The sequence below is a fragment of the Pteropus vampyrus genome, unplaced genomic scaffold (assembly GCF_000151845.1).
Source record: "Pteropus vampyrus isolate Shadow unplaced genomic scaffold, Pvam_2.0 Scaffold116, whole genome shotgun sequence".
NCBI lineage: Eukaryota > Metazoa > Chordata > Mammalia > Chiroptera > Pteropodidae > Pteropus > Pteropus vampyrus.
Genome location: NW_011888897.1, coordinates 4,531,073 through 4,545,787, shown reverse-complemented (window position 1 = coordinate 4,545,787; position 14,715 = coordinate 4,531,073). Strand labels below are relative to the sequence as shown.

At 37.6% G+C, this 14,715-nt stretch overlaps 1 protein-coding gene across 1 annotated transcript in view; it reads right to left on the bottom strand.

Moving 5' to 3' along the window:
• The window catches only part of CFAP54 (cilia and flagella associated protein 54), a 243,160-nt gene that overhangs the window by 120,680 nt on the left and 107,765 nt on the right, over positions 1-14,715 (bottom strand). Inside the window, exons 35-39 of the mRNA XM_023534023.1 lie at positions 13,376-13,566; positions 11,568-11,795; positions 11,003-11,226; positions 10,767-10,902; positions 7,795-7,903 (exon numbers count right to left, since the gene is read on the bottom strand). Of these exons, the coding sequence (XP_023389791.1) occupies positions 7,795-7,903; positions 10,767-10,902; positions 11,003-11,226; positions 11,568-11,795; positions 13,376-13,566 (888 nt within the window). The remainder of the gene's footprint in view (positions 1-7,794; positions 7,904-10,766; positions 10,903-11,002; positions 11,227-11,567; positions 11,796-13,375; positions 13,567-14,715) is intronic.

Below are 14,715 nucleotides of genomic sequence, written 5' to 3'. Positions count from 1 at the left end.
TTCCTGCTCTGTTTTCCTTGCAAGAATTCATGAGCTTGACTTTTATCTTTTTCTCCTCAGAATGATATCGAGGAAAGAAGCCAACAAAGGAGATAAGGAAGCTGGAAGCTCTCACATATTAATATTTTGAGACGGTCAGTTAATTTCTCTAGGCCTTCATTTTAAATATCTGTTAAAAGTGGAATGGTAATATTGACCTCCGAAGGTTATTACTTTAACCTGTGTGTGAAGTGTCCAGCACAGTACCTGTCATGGGGTGAGCATTAAATAGATGGAGGCTCAGATTATGACTATTAGTCATATATTTTTAAAATATATATTAACACTTCCCAGTACTAGGCACTATGCTAGGCACTCAGGAGACAAAAGTGAGCAAAACAGACATACTACCTGCTCTCACAGAGTTTACTTTCTAGAATAAAAATCACAAAGGCATGCTGGTTATTAGGGTTGATAAATATAGAAAGAAGGAAAGATGTTTGCCATCTTTAAAATATGGGATCTAGATAAAATCATATTTTTATCTAATATCTACTCATAAATCATTCCTTTCTTTCGAAACTATTTTGCTTTCTATTTTTATTTGTTTCAAGCCCTACTATACCTTTTTTCTTGTGGTCTAATTAGGGTTCTGCTAGTGTTTTTGTGGCTGTGTATGCGAGATAAATGATGCAAAGCAATGAGGCCTTATCCTGACATCTGTCTCAAAGGGGTTCCTGTCTGAAAACTTACATGGAAAATTCAAGAAGCTATTCAAAGCCACTAATAGCCTCAATGGTTTGAAATAGGTGAGAAGAAGATGAGGTGAAAAAAGAGGAAGAGGCGCCGGGGAGGGGGAGAAAGAGGAAAAAAAGAAAAGAATTATTGTCTAATGTAGACGTTAAAACTGAAATGCCAATCACTCCTGAGAGATGGGTCCACCGAGGAAAACTCCCAGGGAGTGATACAAAATTTGTGCTGCTTTCTACCCATCTGGCCACATCACTCCAAATGCCCAGAAGCAATAATAAAACACACCAGCCAGAGGGTTGAAAATTCCAACATACTTGAAGACTGAATAACCCTATCAGAAATTTTAAATACCAGTAGGTCGAAACTCAAGAAAGAGATTCCAGAAAGAATGCAAAAACAGCTACAATAAAAGACATATCCATAGAGTTATCGCCCCTATAAAGTTTAACAAGCAGGCAAGTTACTCATCCATATAAAAAATAATCTATAAAGTGAGGTATTCTCACTTCTCCAAATCCTACAGAGACCTTCTCAAATTACATATGCATTATTAAATAGTTAGAGGGAGAACAGAATGCTTTTAAATAATGAGAACAGCAAATGTTCCTAGGCACTGGAGCATTACAATATCTGTTCTGAAGAATTAAATGTATCAGACATTACCACCAAATGCTGTTATGCCAGAAGAAAATCTATGACACTCTAAAGCAGCAATCTGGTGAGGAAAACATCAAGAGTACACTCGGTCTTTTAAGAGTTGCAAACAAGTCATGGTGACATATATAAGACCCACCATGCTTATAAACATGTTAATGATCTGAGTTCAGTATACTGGAAAAAAATTCAGCATCCTAAAAATTGTATGGGCCAAAATATTGCTCCTAGTCACACAGGTCCGTGAGTCTTATAAAGAGCTCTAAGTTAGATGCCAAGATTTTAATAATAATGACTCACTGTGAAACCTAGAATGAGTATGCGGGATCAACTAAAACTTACCATACTATCACAATAAGTCAGAATAAAGTATCTATCCTCCCATGACCACTGATAATACAGCAAATTGTTTCTTGAGTGCTGTAAGGTTAGAGGAGAGTTTAATCTGAAAGGGCACAAGCAGTGAACAGGACCAATAGCTCAGGGGAGCACTTATGGGTTGAACAATTAGACAGACCAGGGTTTGAATGATAGTCTCAGTACTTACTAATAGCATTTAATTTTCTCATCTGTAATATAAGCATAATCATATCTACCTCCTAAGACTGTAAAAATTAAAGAAGCTAATGGTTATAAAGTGCTATAGTGCCTAGCCCAATTAACTATTATTGCAATTATAATATATGTTAGACTTTATTCATTCAAATATTCCTGCTCTCATCATTGCTCACACTGGCTATATTTCCACCATCACTGAGAATCAACCCAAAGGATTACTGTAGCCTGATTCTACCTGCCTTCCTTTCAGTCCCACCACCAGCCATCTTGCCTGTCCAAATGTAACTTTAATAACAAGCAAGCAAAATGCTTTTCTGACATGATGCACCCATCATCAATAAGCACCTACAGGTCTAGAATTTTACTAGGTATGTTTTTCCTGTCCCTAGATGCTAGTCATTATTTGGATAACAAGCATTTTGGATACATTTTCTCATACTTGTTGCCAGGTCTTTTTAGGATAGAGTGGATAATATAAATCACATTCTGAGTTATAGATCCCAAATTGGGGGATCTTCAGAGGTTTGACAGACAAGATCAAGGAAAGGAGAAGACACCTAGGAAGAATCACACTCTTCAATCGAAACTAGTCACATGTGATTGACCAGATGGGTCCTCCCACTGTTTACTGAATATGAAGGGTTAACATGATTTATCATTGGCAGTAAAACCTACACACTTATGGTTACCAACTTCACTCAACTGGACCTTCTTCACTGTTCTTCCCCTCTCCTATTTACCTCAGTGGCCAGTCCACTCTTTCACATCCTGTAATCGATTACGCTATCAACCCTGGCTATGCTCTCAACCCCCTGATTCATTAAGGAAATTTCCAAATACGCAATGAGAACACCTCCAACCTATACCCTTCCCACCTACAAACTCGACTGCATTTGGACCCATTCTCTTTCACTGCTCTTCTGCCTTAGCAGCAGGGGTGTTCTACCTTCCTGCATCCCATTGTCTGCCTGTTTCTCCTCAAGCTCCTTGCCCTGTCAAATATCTTTCTTTCCTGTCTCTAAGCTCTCTCTCTCTCCTGGCTCCTTCTATTTAATGCAGAAATATGCTTCTCTTCTATTAAAAACAGACACACAAACAAAACAAAGCCCTCCTGAGCCCTCCTGAGCTCCACATTTCCTGCTAGCTGCTGCTGCAGTTCTCTTTCCTGTCACTGATGAAGCTTTCTGAAAAGAAATTCTCTGTTCATTGACTCTGTGTAGGCAGAGCTCATCAGTACTACACCCACCACTCAAAATACTCCTACTCCCCTCCCCACCATTTCTTTGAAGCTACTCTTATTAAGGTTACAAAGTCATTAATTCTACAAATAGATATTGAGTTCCTACTATGTACCAGACACTGATAAAGGTATTTGGATTATATTGAGTTCCTACTATGTATCAGACACTGATAAAGGTATTTGTGACCCTTGCCCTCACAGAGCTTACACTGCTTCAGGGGAGACAGATTATTAGTAATCGATATATACAGTAAAAATTTTAATTATACAGTATGTGACAGGTGCTCGGTAAGTGCTTCAGAAAAAAAAAGAAAACATTAAATAGCATAAGGGGAACTGGAGGAAGCGGGTAGAGTGAAGTTTTAAATAGAATGGTCAGAGAAAGCCTCCTTGAAAAGATGTGATGTTCACGAAAGACTTAAAGTTGGTGACGGGTTTATCAGACAGACACGGTTGAGGGGAGAGCATTTCAGGAAGGGAAAACAGCTAGAACGAGGCCCTAAGATGAGGATATCATAGCAAAAGGCCAGTGACAATGACCTCACAAATACAATAAATAGTCTGTCCTCATCTTATGCAACCTCTCTGACTGCTGACTACTTCATCGTGCTCGGTCTCTCCTGCCTTGGTCTTGTTTATACCACTCTCATCCATTGTATCTCCCACCACTTAGGCCATATCCCAGTTTCTTTCAGATACTGCTCTTCCTGTTTGCTCCTGTGACAATCATTAGGGCTCTTCACATATTTTAAGACTCTTTATCCTCAGGGTACACAGTAGGATCTTACTTCCCTAACCCTTTTGAAATCAGATGTGGCCGTGTGCCTTAAGCCAGTGAAATATCAGCAGAAGTGACATGTGTCACTTTCAAGTATCAGTGTTAAGAGCCAGCATGTGATTTATATATAACTCATGACTATAAAATTATAAAATATAAAAAAGACTATAAAATATATTCTTTTTCCTGCCTGAAAAACAGGGACAATAACAAGCTTACCTCATTAGGTGGTTATAAGCTGATATAGGCATACCTTGTTTTATTGCACACTGCTTCATTGTGTTTCACAGATACTGCAATTTTTACAAATTGAAGGTTTGTGGCAACCCTGCTTCAAGGAAGTCTATTGGCACCATTTTCTCGCTGAAGGCTCAGGTGATGGTTAGCATATTTTAGCAATAATTTTTTAATTAAGGTATGTACAGTTTTTAGACATACCATTACTGCACACTTAATAGACTACAGTATATCGTAAACATAACCTTTATTTGCACTGGGAAATCAAAAAACTAATGTGACTGTTTCATTGCAATATTTGCTTTATCGTGGTGGTCTGGAACCAAACTCGCAATATCTCCAAGGTATGCCTGTACTCACAAAGCACCTACAAGAGTGCCTGATGTCCAATGCATAATAACAATTACTTTATTGGGGTTGTTATAATAGTTAAAGAAAACAATCTGTGTAAAGCCCTTAGCATAAAGCATATAGTACATGTACATGTGGTCTGGCTTCGAAGTCTGTGTCCTTAACCAATCAATTGCTGCCTCTCAGTATGACTCCCCTAAAGGGTAACATTAGTGCTTTGTTTCCTGCCTTGGAAGTAATCATGGGAGCTTGTGTCAACATGGAGATTCCATCAACCCACAATGAGCAGCAGCAGTAGTCCACCTCATTGAACATAGTAGCATGGTTCCCTTATGTTAGGGCAATTAGGTTTGGGGAGTTTGTTACTGCTATACGGCCCAGCCCTCTTTGACTGACACAGCTTCCAAAATGAGGCCTAAGATCTACACTCTGCATAATTCTCCCTGGGTGACCTCATACAAACCCCTGATTTCAACCACTACCAATATATTGATGACTAAAATACAAATCTCTGCCTAGTGCCTCATTAGTATATCTAACCACATACTACCAGATCGTTCTACTCAGCTATCGATAATCCAGGAACCTTGAACTCAGCAATTCCAAAGTAACCTCCTCCTCTGACCTGCCTCTTCTTTCAGTTTCCTGTAGAGTGAAGACATCACATCCATCTCTCTACCCAAGCCAGAAACCGGAGCAACTTGAACTCCTCCCTTCCTTATCCATCCCTACCATCTAACAAGTACAGAATGCAGTCCTGTGGATTCCTTCGGCCTTTCTCTCATAGCTATCCACAGCTCTATTCTCTCTGCCATGGTCCAGGGCCTCGCCACATCTAGAGCACACAAGTCAAGAGTGGCTATTTCCTGCTTCCATGTGGTCTCCTTTCAACTGAGTCCCCATGCTGCTGCTGAAGGGTCTTTTAAGAACGCAAATATGATCATTTCACTTTTCTTCTTTAAATCCTTTTACCTAGCTCCCCTCAGCAATCCAGATGAATCTGAATCTCTTTATCTTGCCTTCTAAGACCTTTTATTATCTAAATCCTGCCAACCTTTCTAACCCCATCTTTTGTTTTTTCCTTTTACATTAGCCCCAATAAATTAAATGCAGTCTCTCAAAAGTGACACTAGCTGTTAAGTATTATTGTTTACAGCAGCACCAGTCATAGTATTACAGATCTAATCACTCTATAGTACAGCAGGTCTTCGAATAATGCCATTTTCATTCAATGTTGTTGTGTTATAATGTTAATGAAAAAAAAATTGATTCCTGGACCGGGCCACTGTCTGTGTGGAGTTTGCACATTCTCCCCACATCTGCGTGGGTTTTCTCCAGTACTCCGTTTTCATCCCATATCCCAAAGATATGCACATTAGGTTAGTTGGCATGTCTAAATGGTCCCAGTCTGAGTGAGTGTGGGGGGTGTGTGTGTGAGTGGCTCCCTGCAATGGAAGGGCGTCCTGTCCAGGGTGGGTGCCACCTTGCACTCTGAGCTGCTGGGAGAGGTTTCAGCCATCTGTGACACTGAACTGGAATAAGCAGGTTGGAAAATCATTATCTTACTTGTTTTTACTTGTTAATCATTCTTACATGTTTGTATAGCTCACATTCATTTCAATGTTTAGTATTAGAAGTATTTTGAATCTTATTTAGAATTTTGGTGATGTTTTTGTGATTAAAAATATGCCATAGGAACTTAACTCTTGTTTATATCACTTAGCCTCTGGTAAAATTGTTTTTGTTATATGTCGTTTCACTTAAAGTCAGTTTCCAGTAACCTACTGTCAATCTTAATAAGGACCTACTATATAATATCTGATTTATTTACTGGTCTCCTTCAATGGGCTATAAACTCCAAGACAACAAATCTTTAGTCTCATTCATCTTTGTATGCTCAGTACCTAGTACAGTACTTAACACACTGTAGCTGCTCAGTAAATGTATGCTAAATGACTGAACAGCTGGCTGACTGACTCAATAAACAAATAAGTGAATGATTACAGTCGTCCTTCCCTGTATCTAGTTTCCCTTTTCGTGGATCCAGTTACTCACAGTAAACCACAATCTGAAAATATTAAGTGGAAAATTCCAGAATAAACAATTCATAAGTTTTAAATTGCTTGCCATTTCTAGTTGCATAATGAAATCTCAAGTTATCCTGCTCCTTCTCGCCTGGGATGTGAACATCCCTTTGTCCAGCATATCAGTGCTGTATACACTACCTGCTCATTAGTCACTTAGTAGCTGTCTCAGTAATCAGATCAGTTGTCAGAGAGAGAGAAAGAGAGAGAGAGAGAGAGAGAGAGAGAGAGAGAGAGAGAGAGACGACGTTCACATAACTTTATTATAGTATATTGTTATAATTGTTCTATTATCAGTTACTGTTGTTAATCTTTTACTTTGCCTAATTTACAAGCTGAAGTTTATCATAGGTATGTGTGTATAAGAAAATAACATATTATATGTAGGGTTCAGTACTATCTGCATGTTAAGGCCTCCACTGGGGGTCTGGGAATGTGTTCCCCAAGGATAAGGGGAAACTACCCTACATGTATACACACATACATACACAAAACCAATAGACAAATAAGTGAAAGAATCATTACACTTCAAAAGGAAGATCTGAATTTCTTTCCTGTACCAGAAACAGAGACACATGAAAAGTGCAATTGAGAGAATGTTATTTCCATTTTCATCTCATTCTATGGCCTCATCCCTACATGCTACACTGCCAAAATATTCTGCGAGGGCTTAACAGCTAAAAGCAAAAGAATCGTGGCATTCTCAAATCTCTAGTTAAAAGACCTACACTTTAACCATGGTAAAGCCAATAGAAGAACAATCTCTACTGATTATGGCAACAGAAGTTATTTGGGGAGTCGAGACAGAGCAAAGAAAATAGCAAAAGGTTAATCTGAAGAGCTCTCACATGAGACAAAAACAAGGAAAATAGTACAAAACAGTCTTTCCCATCTTTATTTTTCCCATCAATTTCCTTTCCCCTTCTTGTTTTTTAATTCATTTCCCAGCTATAAATTTTAAACTAATAAAAACATGTGTTTTAATTCCCCTTAAGTGACATTTATAGCAACATAAGATGGTAACTATCAAATGGATTCTTTTCAGTCAAATAACCCTGCAAAAGAGATTCTGCAAACATTTTAATTATCGAAGATTTGACATGCAGAACACAACAGCAAATCTTGCTTTAAAAGAGCTTCAAGCTAAAATTGGTTCTGACCTGAAGAGATAAGCTTTCTTAGTAAATCCATCCAGTTTTCTACATCTGTCAGTTTATTGGTTGTAGGATTAATCTTGAGCTGCTTCCCAATAAAATTTCGGCAAGTTATCTTAAAAAGAAAAGATAAAAACAAATATAACTTAGGCATTTATAGCCAAAAACTTGGCTGACTATAATGTTTATCTTATTTTTCATTTGTCAAAAAAAAAAAAAAAAAAGATATACAAGAGGATGCTACAAATAAAAGTAAGCAGAATAGCATTCAATCATGAGAACTTTTCGGGAAAAAAACAGCTCCATAATTTTTCATATTTTATACAGCACAGCTGGAAAAGCATTAGGCAAATTATGTAGACCAATTAGAATATAATTTTCTGATATTCTTAAAATTTACTAGCCTAAATATATCTTCCATTATGTAAGTTGAAACATATTTAAAATATAGGCTGCTTTCCCAATGGCAGATTTTTCTACCCGACTCATAATTAATGTAACTTAAACCTCCCTGGTGAAGTTTTTCAGAAATTCTCCTGTAGTATTTTAAAAATCTATTTTCTAACAGATATTTGAGTCTTAAAATTGTATAATATATGAAAACTAAACATTTTTCAACAGAAAGAAATTCTTTTAAAAGGTCCAAGATCTTCTCTCTGTTACTCCATTCCCAGTCCTGGAACTAACCTACTGATAAAAATAAAGCCCTCCCTGAGCCCCAGTCTGATGTACATGTTGCTTCTTAATTGTCTCTTGTAGTATTCCCACAATGAGTCTAACAAATGCAAATTCCTACCCACAGCCTAATAAGGCCCTACTTGGCCTAGTCCTTTCCACCTCCAGCTTCATTAAACAAATCTTTACTGCACACCTATTTATGTGCCAGGCACAGCTTCAAACTGAAGGATCATGTAGCAGAGAACACAGAAACAAAAATTCCTATTCTTATGGAATTTATTGTAGTGGAAGCAGAGAGACAATAAACAAAATAGAGAAGTACATTAGGGTGTATATTAAAGAGGTATAAATACTATAGAGAGAAATAGAGCAAACAGGCACAACATTTTAAACAGGATAATGAAGACAGTCTTCACAGAGAATGTGACATTTGGCAAATACTGGAAAAAGGCTAGGGAAAAATCAATGTGGATATTTGGGGAGAAGCATTCCAAGCAGGGAAAGAGCAAATGCAAAGACCATGAGGCAGAATGTCTTAAAGAACAGAGCAGTTGAATCCTGTAGGGGAGTAATAGGAGATAAATTACTAGAGATCACAGAGGGATAAGTTGTGTAGAGCATAAAGGCCATGATAAGGATATTCACTTTAACTCTGAATCAGATGGGAAACTATTATAAGGTTTAAGATAAGGAATGACATAGTCTGACTTAGGTTTTTAAAGGGTTTTTCTATCTGTTGCACTAAGAAGAAACTGTAGAGGGGAGGAAAGGATTCAGGGAAGTTGAAAGCAAGAAGACTAATTAGGAAGTCATTGCATTAATTGAAGCAAACATATTGGTGGTTTGGAGCAGAGCAGGAGTGGTGAAGGTAGTGAGAAGTGGTCAGGTTCTGAATACATTTTGAAGTAGGAGATTTGGCAACCAATCTGAAGTGGGGTATGAAAGCAAGAGAGGAGTCAGGGATGTCTCCAAAGTGTCTGGCCTGAGCAGCTGGGAAGATGGGATGTCATCAATTGAAGTGCAGATGACTTGGCAGAACAGGTTTATTTGAGATTTGCTAAATTTAAGAAGTGTATCAAATAGCTAAGAGATGATGCTGATTAGGCAGTGTAATGGTTTTTTGATGAGGAAACTTGGTTAGGCTAAACTATGAGGACAAATGAAGAGAAGCATCCATTTTGCAGCATACACACACCTCATCTGAGTTTTTTAAACGAATCTAGGTGCTACTGTGAAGGGATTTTGTAGACACTAATTTAAGTCCCTAGTACATCAATTTTAAGTGAGGGAGATTGTCTTACGTGGGCCTGACCTAATCAGGTGGGTCCTTGACAGTGCTGGTGGTCTCCAGACTCCAAATTCCAACCAGCATCCAGGTCTAAAACTGACTGACTGTGGGCTCTGACCACACCTGTAGGTTTCCTTCCTTTTCCTGATCCTGACTGCCTACCCTACAGATTTTTAACTTGCTTGGCCAATCCCTGTGATCATATAAGCCAAATCCTTGTAATCTTGATGACAGATAGATAGATAGATGCATCAATCTTGACAGATAGAGAGATAGATCTATCTTACTAGTTCTGCTTACTCATTGAACCCTGATTAATACACGCAGTTTTTAGATATGTCAACACAGAATTCAAGAGAAAGGTCTAAACTGGAGATGTAATTTTGCTAGTCATCATAATAAAGATGCTACATATGCCAGGGGCCTTTGGGCAGTATACAGACTGTATAACTAAATCAATGGCTCTGGCATTAAGTAGTCAATACATACTTATTAAGTTAACAAATGAGAGAATTTATTTATCTCTTTCCTCCACCTAACTCAAAGCTGAACCATGACCTTCATGGGCCTTAGGCACCTTCCCCTTCCTGGGCTCACCCCTCCTCTCTAAAAAAATATTAAAAATTATATTTTATAATTGTATTGGTATAAATAGAAATACATTAATATTAAAAATCAAAACATTTCCTTTGACCTAAAAGCTAGTATTTTCTTTTCATTTAAAAAAGAATTAAAAAATTAGTGAGCCCTTAAAAATACTGTGGCTCTAGACACTGTCCTTACTGTGCCTAATAGATAAATCAGCCCTAATAAGTTTCTTGTGTACATGGACTTACTTTAGTTTACCCTGTTTGGGGAAAATACTGGCTCATAACAGGCTCTTGATAATGTTTGTTGATTTGAATGACAAATGCCTACATGAAAATCACACTTATCTGATTCCTAAATCTTGGTATTTTACAAGTGTACTAATAAGAAATCACAACTGTATGAATAACAGAGTCAAACTTACCTTCTCTTTATGTTCAGCCTCATATCTTCCACAAGGTTGTTGGATAATATCTGGGCCCTCGTACTTGGATATTCTTAGAAGAAGCTGGCGCTGTGCATACACCAGGAGTGGTGTCACTTGCTCTGTATATCTCTCACTAGATAGGGGTAAAAATACATTAAAAAGTAAACATTCATTTAAACACATTTTTTTCAATGAGGTCTGTCACTTTTAATTACCCTTACAATAGTACTTACTGTGAAACTGCATTGAACTGAATGGCAAGTGATACTAGTGTTTCCCATTTTTCGACTTGATATAAAAGTTCCAGCGATTTTAATACAAAGTCATGGATCCATTTCAAATCAACCACATTTACATCATCTAAAGGATGCTCAAATATAAGGCTAGAACCACCATTATCATTTTTAATATTTCCATAGCAACTTGGAACACTGAACTCTCCTTTTTCTTCAATAATCTGCAAGTGGTACATTAAAAAATTTTGTATAAGTTCAGATTTTACTACACTTTTTTCTGAAAACTGAGTGTGTGTGTGTATATATATTAAGTGTGGAATAAGGTGAACAGAAAAAAAATTTAAATATTTTTATTATTTATAAATTTATTCTAAATTTATTTATAATTTTTATTACTTATAACTTCTGCACAGGGAACCTAATAACAATGAGAAGCAAATGAAATATAAATGAACCAAATAATAACTCAAGAAAAATATTAATTTCTACTTATCCCAAGCTGCATGGTATAAAAATATTTGTTAACTAAATATAATAAAAATAATTACCCAAACACCCTTACCTGAATAGAATTGGTATTTTGTAGTTCTAGTAACATGTCAATAAGAAATTCTGCTCCCAAATAGAATGGTAAAACAGAGGTACAGATGAAACCATCCTGACTAATAGGAAATATTTTATACAGATCCACTGTTTGTTTAAGAAGTATTTGCAATTCCTGAGTAAAGTTCCAAAGGGCCCGACAGCAGTTCTGAAGCAGAGTCCAAAAGCCGCCACGATAAGCAAGAACCTAAGGCAAATACAACATGCAAAAGACCCCAAAGTTCCAAAAGTTACAGATCTCTGAATCACTTCATCTTTCTGTAAATATATGTCGATAATAAAAATAATTAACACTATTTGTTATGTGCCATTTATATGTGTTAGATACTGTGGTAAGGCCCTTATATGCATCATCTTAATTCATTCTAACAAAAAATCCTATAAAGTAAGTATGCACTAGTATTCTATTCAATTTAGAGATAAGGAAACGGAGCAGTGGAGCTAACTTGCCCGAAGTCATAAATCTATGACCTGGTGGGCTACGATCTGCACATCAGCCGTCTGACTCCAACACTTCCATGTTCTAGGTGCTGGAAAAGTGGCAGCGAACAGGAAAAACCAGGTCCGCCCTCATGCTGCTTCAATTTACCAGGGGAGAACAATACTAGATAGACAAATAAAGATACAATTTCATGCATAATAAGTGTTGTAAAGGAAAATAAAGCAGAAATGGGTCAGAATCCGATGATGGTGAGAGAACATATCCTTCTAGGCAGGGTGGTCAGGAGAGAAGTCCTCTCTGAGGAGGTGACTTATTGAATGTTGAGTTAAACAAGTCATGTGAAAGTGGAGATGGGGTTGCTTGGAGGGGAGAGCACTTGAGGCTGAGGGAAGAGCAAGTGCAAAGGATGGAGGGTAAACCTGAGGGCTGAGGAGAGAACAAGCTTAGCACTTTCAAGCTCACGGAGAGAGGAGTGAACCAAACAAGAGCAAAAGAAGCTGAGTTCTGAGAGGGGAGCAGGACCTAGACCTTCTAGGGTCCTAAAGCTGGTGGAGAGCAGGATGCACTGTCATAGTCAAGGGGATTATGTGGGTTTACTTTAGATTTTTAAAAAGTCACTCTCTCTACTCCACAGAGAATATGGGAACTTAAGTGTGTTCCTTTCTTGTCTCGAAAGGGTAGATCTCCTCTCACCTCTTCAGAGGATTGAAGTATAATCCTTCCTTGCTAAGTGAAAAATTAAAATAATTTCTTTGTAGCTAAAAACAATTACGATTCTGCATTTACTAATCTATCCTATAATTTTTTTAAAAATTAGAGAGAGAAAAATGTTTGACAGAAAACACAAGTGGTCTGTAGAAACAGAAGGTTGGGCGGGAGGGGCTGATGTTTCCTGTGGTCTAGAAAGATCTTCCCTGTGCTAGAGGGAAGAAAGGGGTCTACACCCAGGAGGGGGCAAAACTCCAGAGAGAAACCCCTGGTGTCACCAGAGAAGCCCATGTCCCAAGTGTCACAAGAAAGCAGCAGAGGAGTGTCTGAATATCCATGAAGACTGTGTAGACAGGGACAAAGGCCATCTCATTTCTGGGTGGAGGGATGACTGATGATTAAAAAAGCTCACCTCTCTCCCTGACTTGACAATGCATAAGACCTCAGTACTGTGGCAGGCAAACCTCAAAAATGACGACACAAAATCCAGCAAATTTAGTCTCAAAATTTAAACCAAAATTACAGATGGTAAGCAAATAAATACAATGTATCTTACATTCCTAAATTTATGGGCTGAGATATATGTCTAGTACATTAGCAAAGAAGGACCACCTTACCATTGCTCTTCTGCAATATAAAAAGATTTTCATAAAATGATCCAATAAATTCAAATTTGCTGTTCGATCCTTTTCTTTGGCACTAAGACCTGATCCTGATCGAAAGTCTGAGTCATGAACTGTCTGTGCCTTGGAAACAGTTTTTTCATCAATCATTTGGGAATTAATAAATGTCATGAATTCTTCAGCATCTACAATACAAAAATAAAGTATAACACATTATTGAAAACAGAGTTAAGTTCCAGAAAACACAGTAGGTGACAAGCATCACATGAGTAATTCAGATAACAATTGCTGTATAAGTTTGGAGAAAGGACAGGATTATTATGATCACAATGAAACAGAAAAAGTTTCTAGAGAAGAAAGTTCTTAGATTAGGTCTTAAAGGGTGTGCACAATTGAGCTATGCAGGAAAACTATGAAGAACATTCTAGGCCAAGGTGATGGCCAAAGGAACAAAGAAGCAAGAATGTCATGTTTTTTGATGGAACAGTGACAGGATCACACCCTTCCTTTACTTCCCCCTCAAACAGGCCAATCCCAGGACACATACATTAGGTAAGTAGCATCTCCCAGAGTTAGGCATGCAGTAACCCTGGCCACTCATTCTCCCACTCGTGTGATATAAAAACACAGAAGATTTCTTTTGCCACAAACCTCCTTTTAGAGCCCTGCATTAAATAATAAGTCTCAATAGCAAGATATTCTCTTGTTGATTTCATGGAAGGTCTTAGATAGGGAGCTAGTTTAATTAAAAAAAAAAACAAAACTCAAGAAATTATATATTATAATCTAAATACAAAACTCAGACTCTTTTCATGTCTAGGAAATTTACTTTCACATACTTCAATATATATAGTATGGCATGTGGGTGCCAGTTAAATTTAACCTATACTCCAGAAGAAATTAGAGAGCGTGTCAAGTACCTCAAATATGAATCAATACTCCTGGGGTGGTTAACCAGCATATGAAGTATCCTGATCAGCAATAAGTTACATGGCACTTAAAATACCATTATTAAAAATCTACATAAGAGGGTTTGTAATAGCATAAAGATATTAGAAATAAATTTTTATTTATGAAATGAGTGGTATTCAAGATAGGTAATTACTTAGGTATAGTGTCATCAGTGCAGATCGAGAGCCCTGTTCACCTGCATCTCTCCCCTCCCAGAGTCCCCCATTACCTGATCAGATGACAACATTGGTTGGTCCTGCCATCAAGATATTATTGCTTTCATCTAGGAATAACCTTTCATGGAAAGTGCTAGCTGGAGATCATAAGGCAAGAGTAGACTGCCCTGACTACAAAATTGGTACTATAAAACAGCAATATGACCG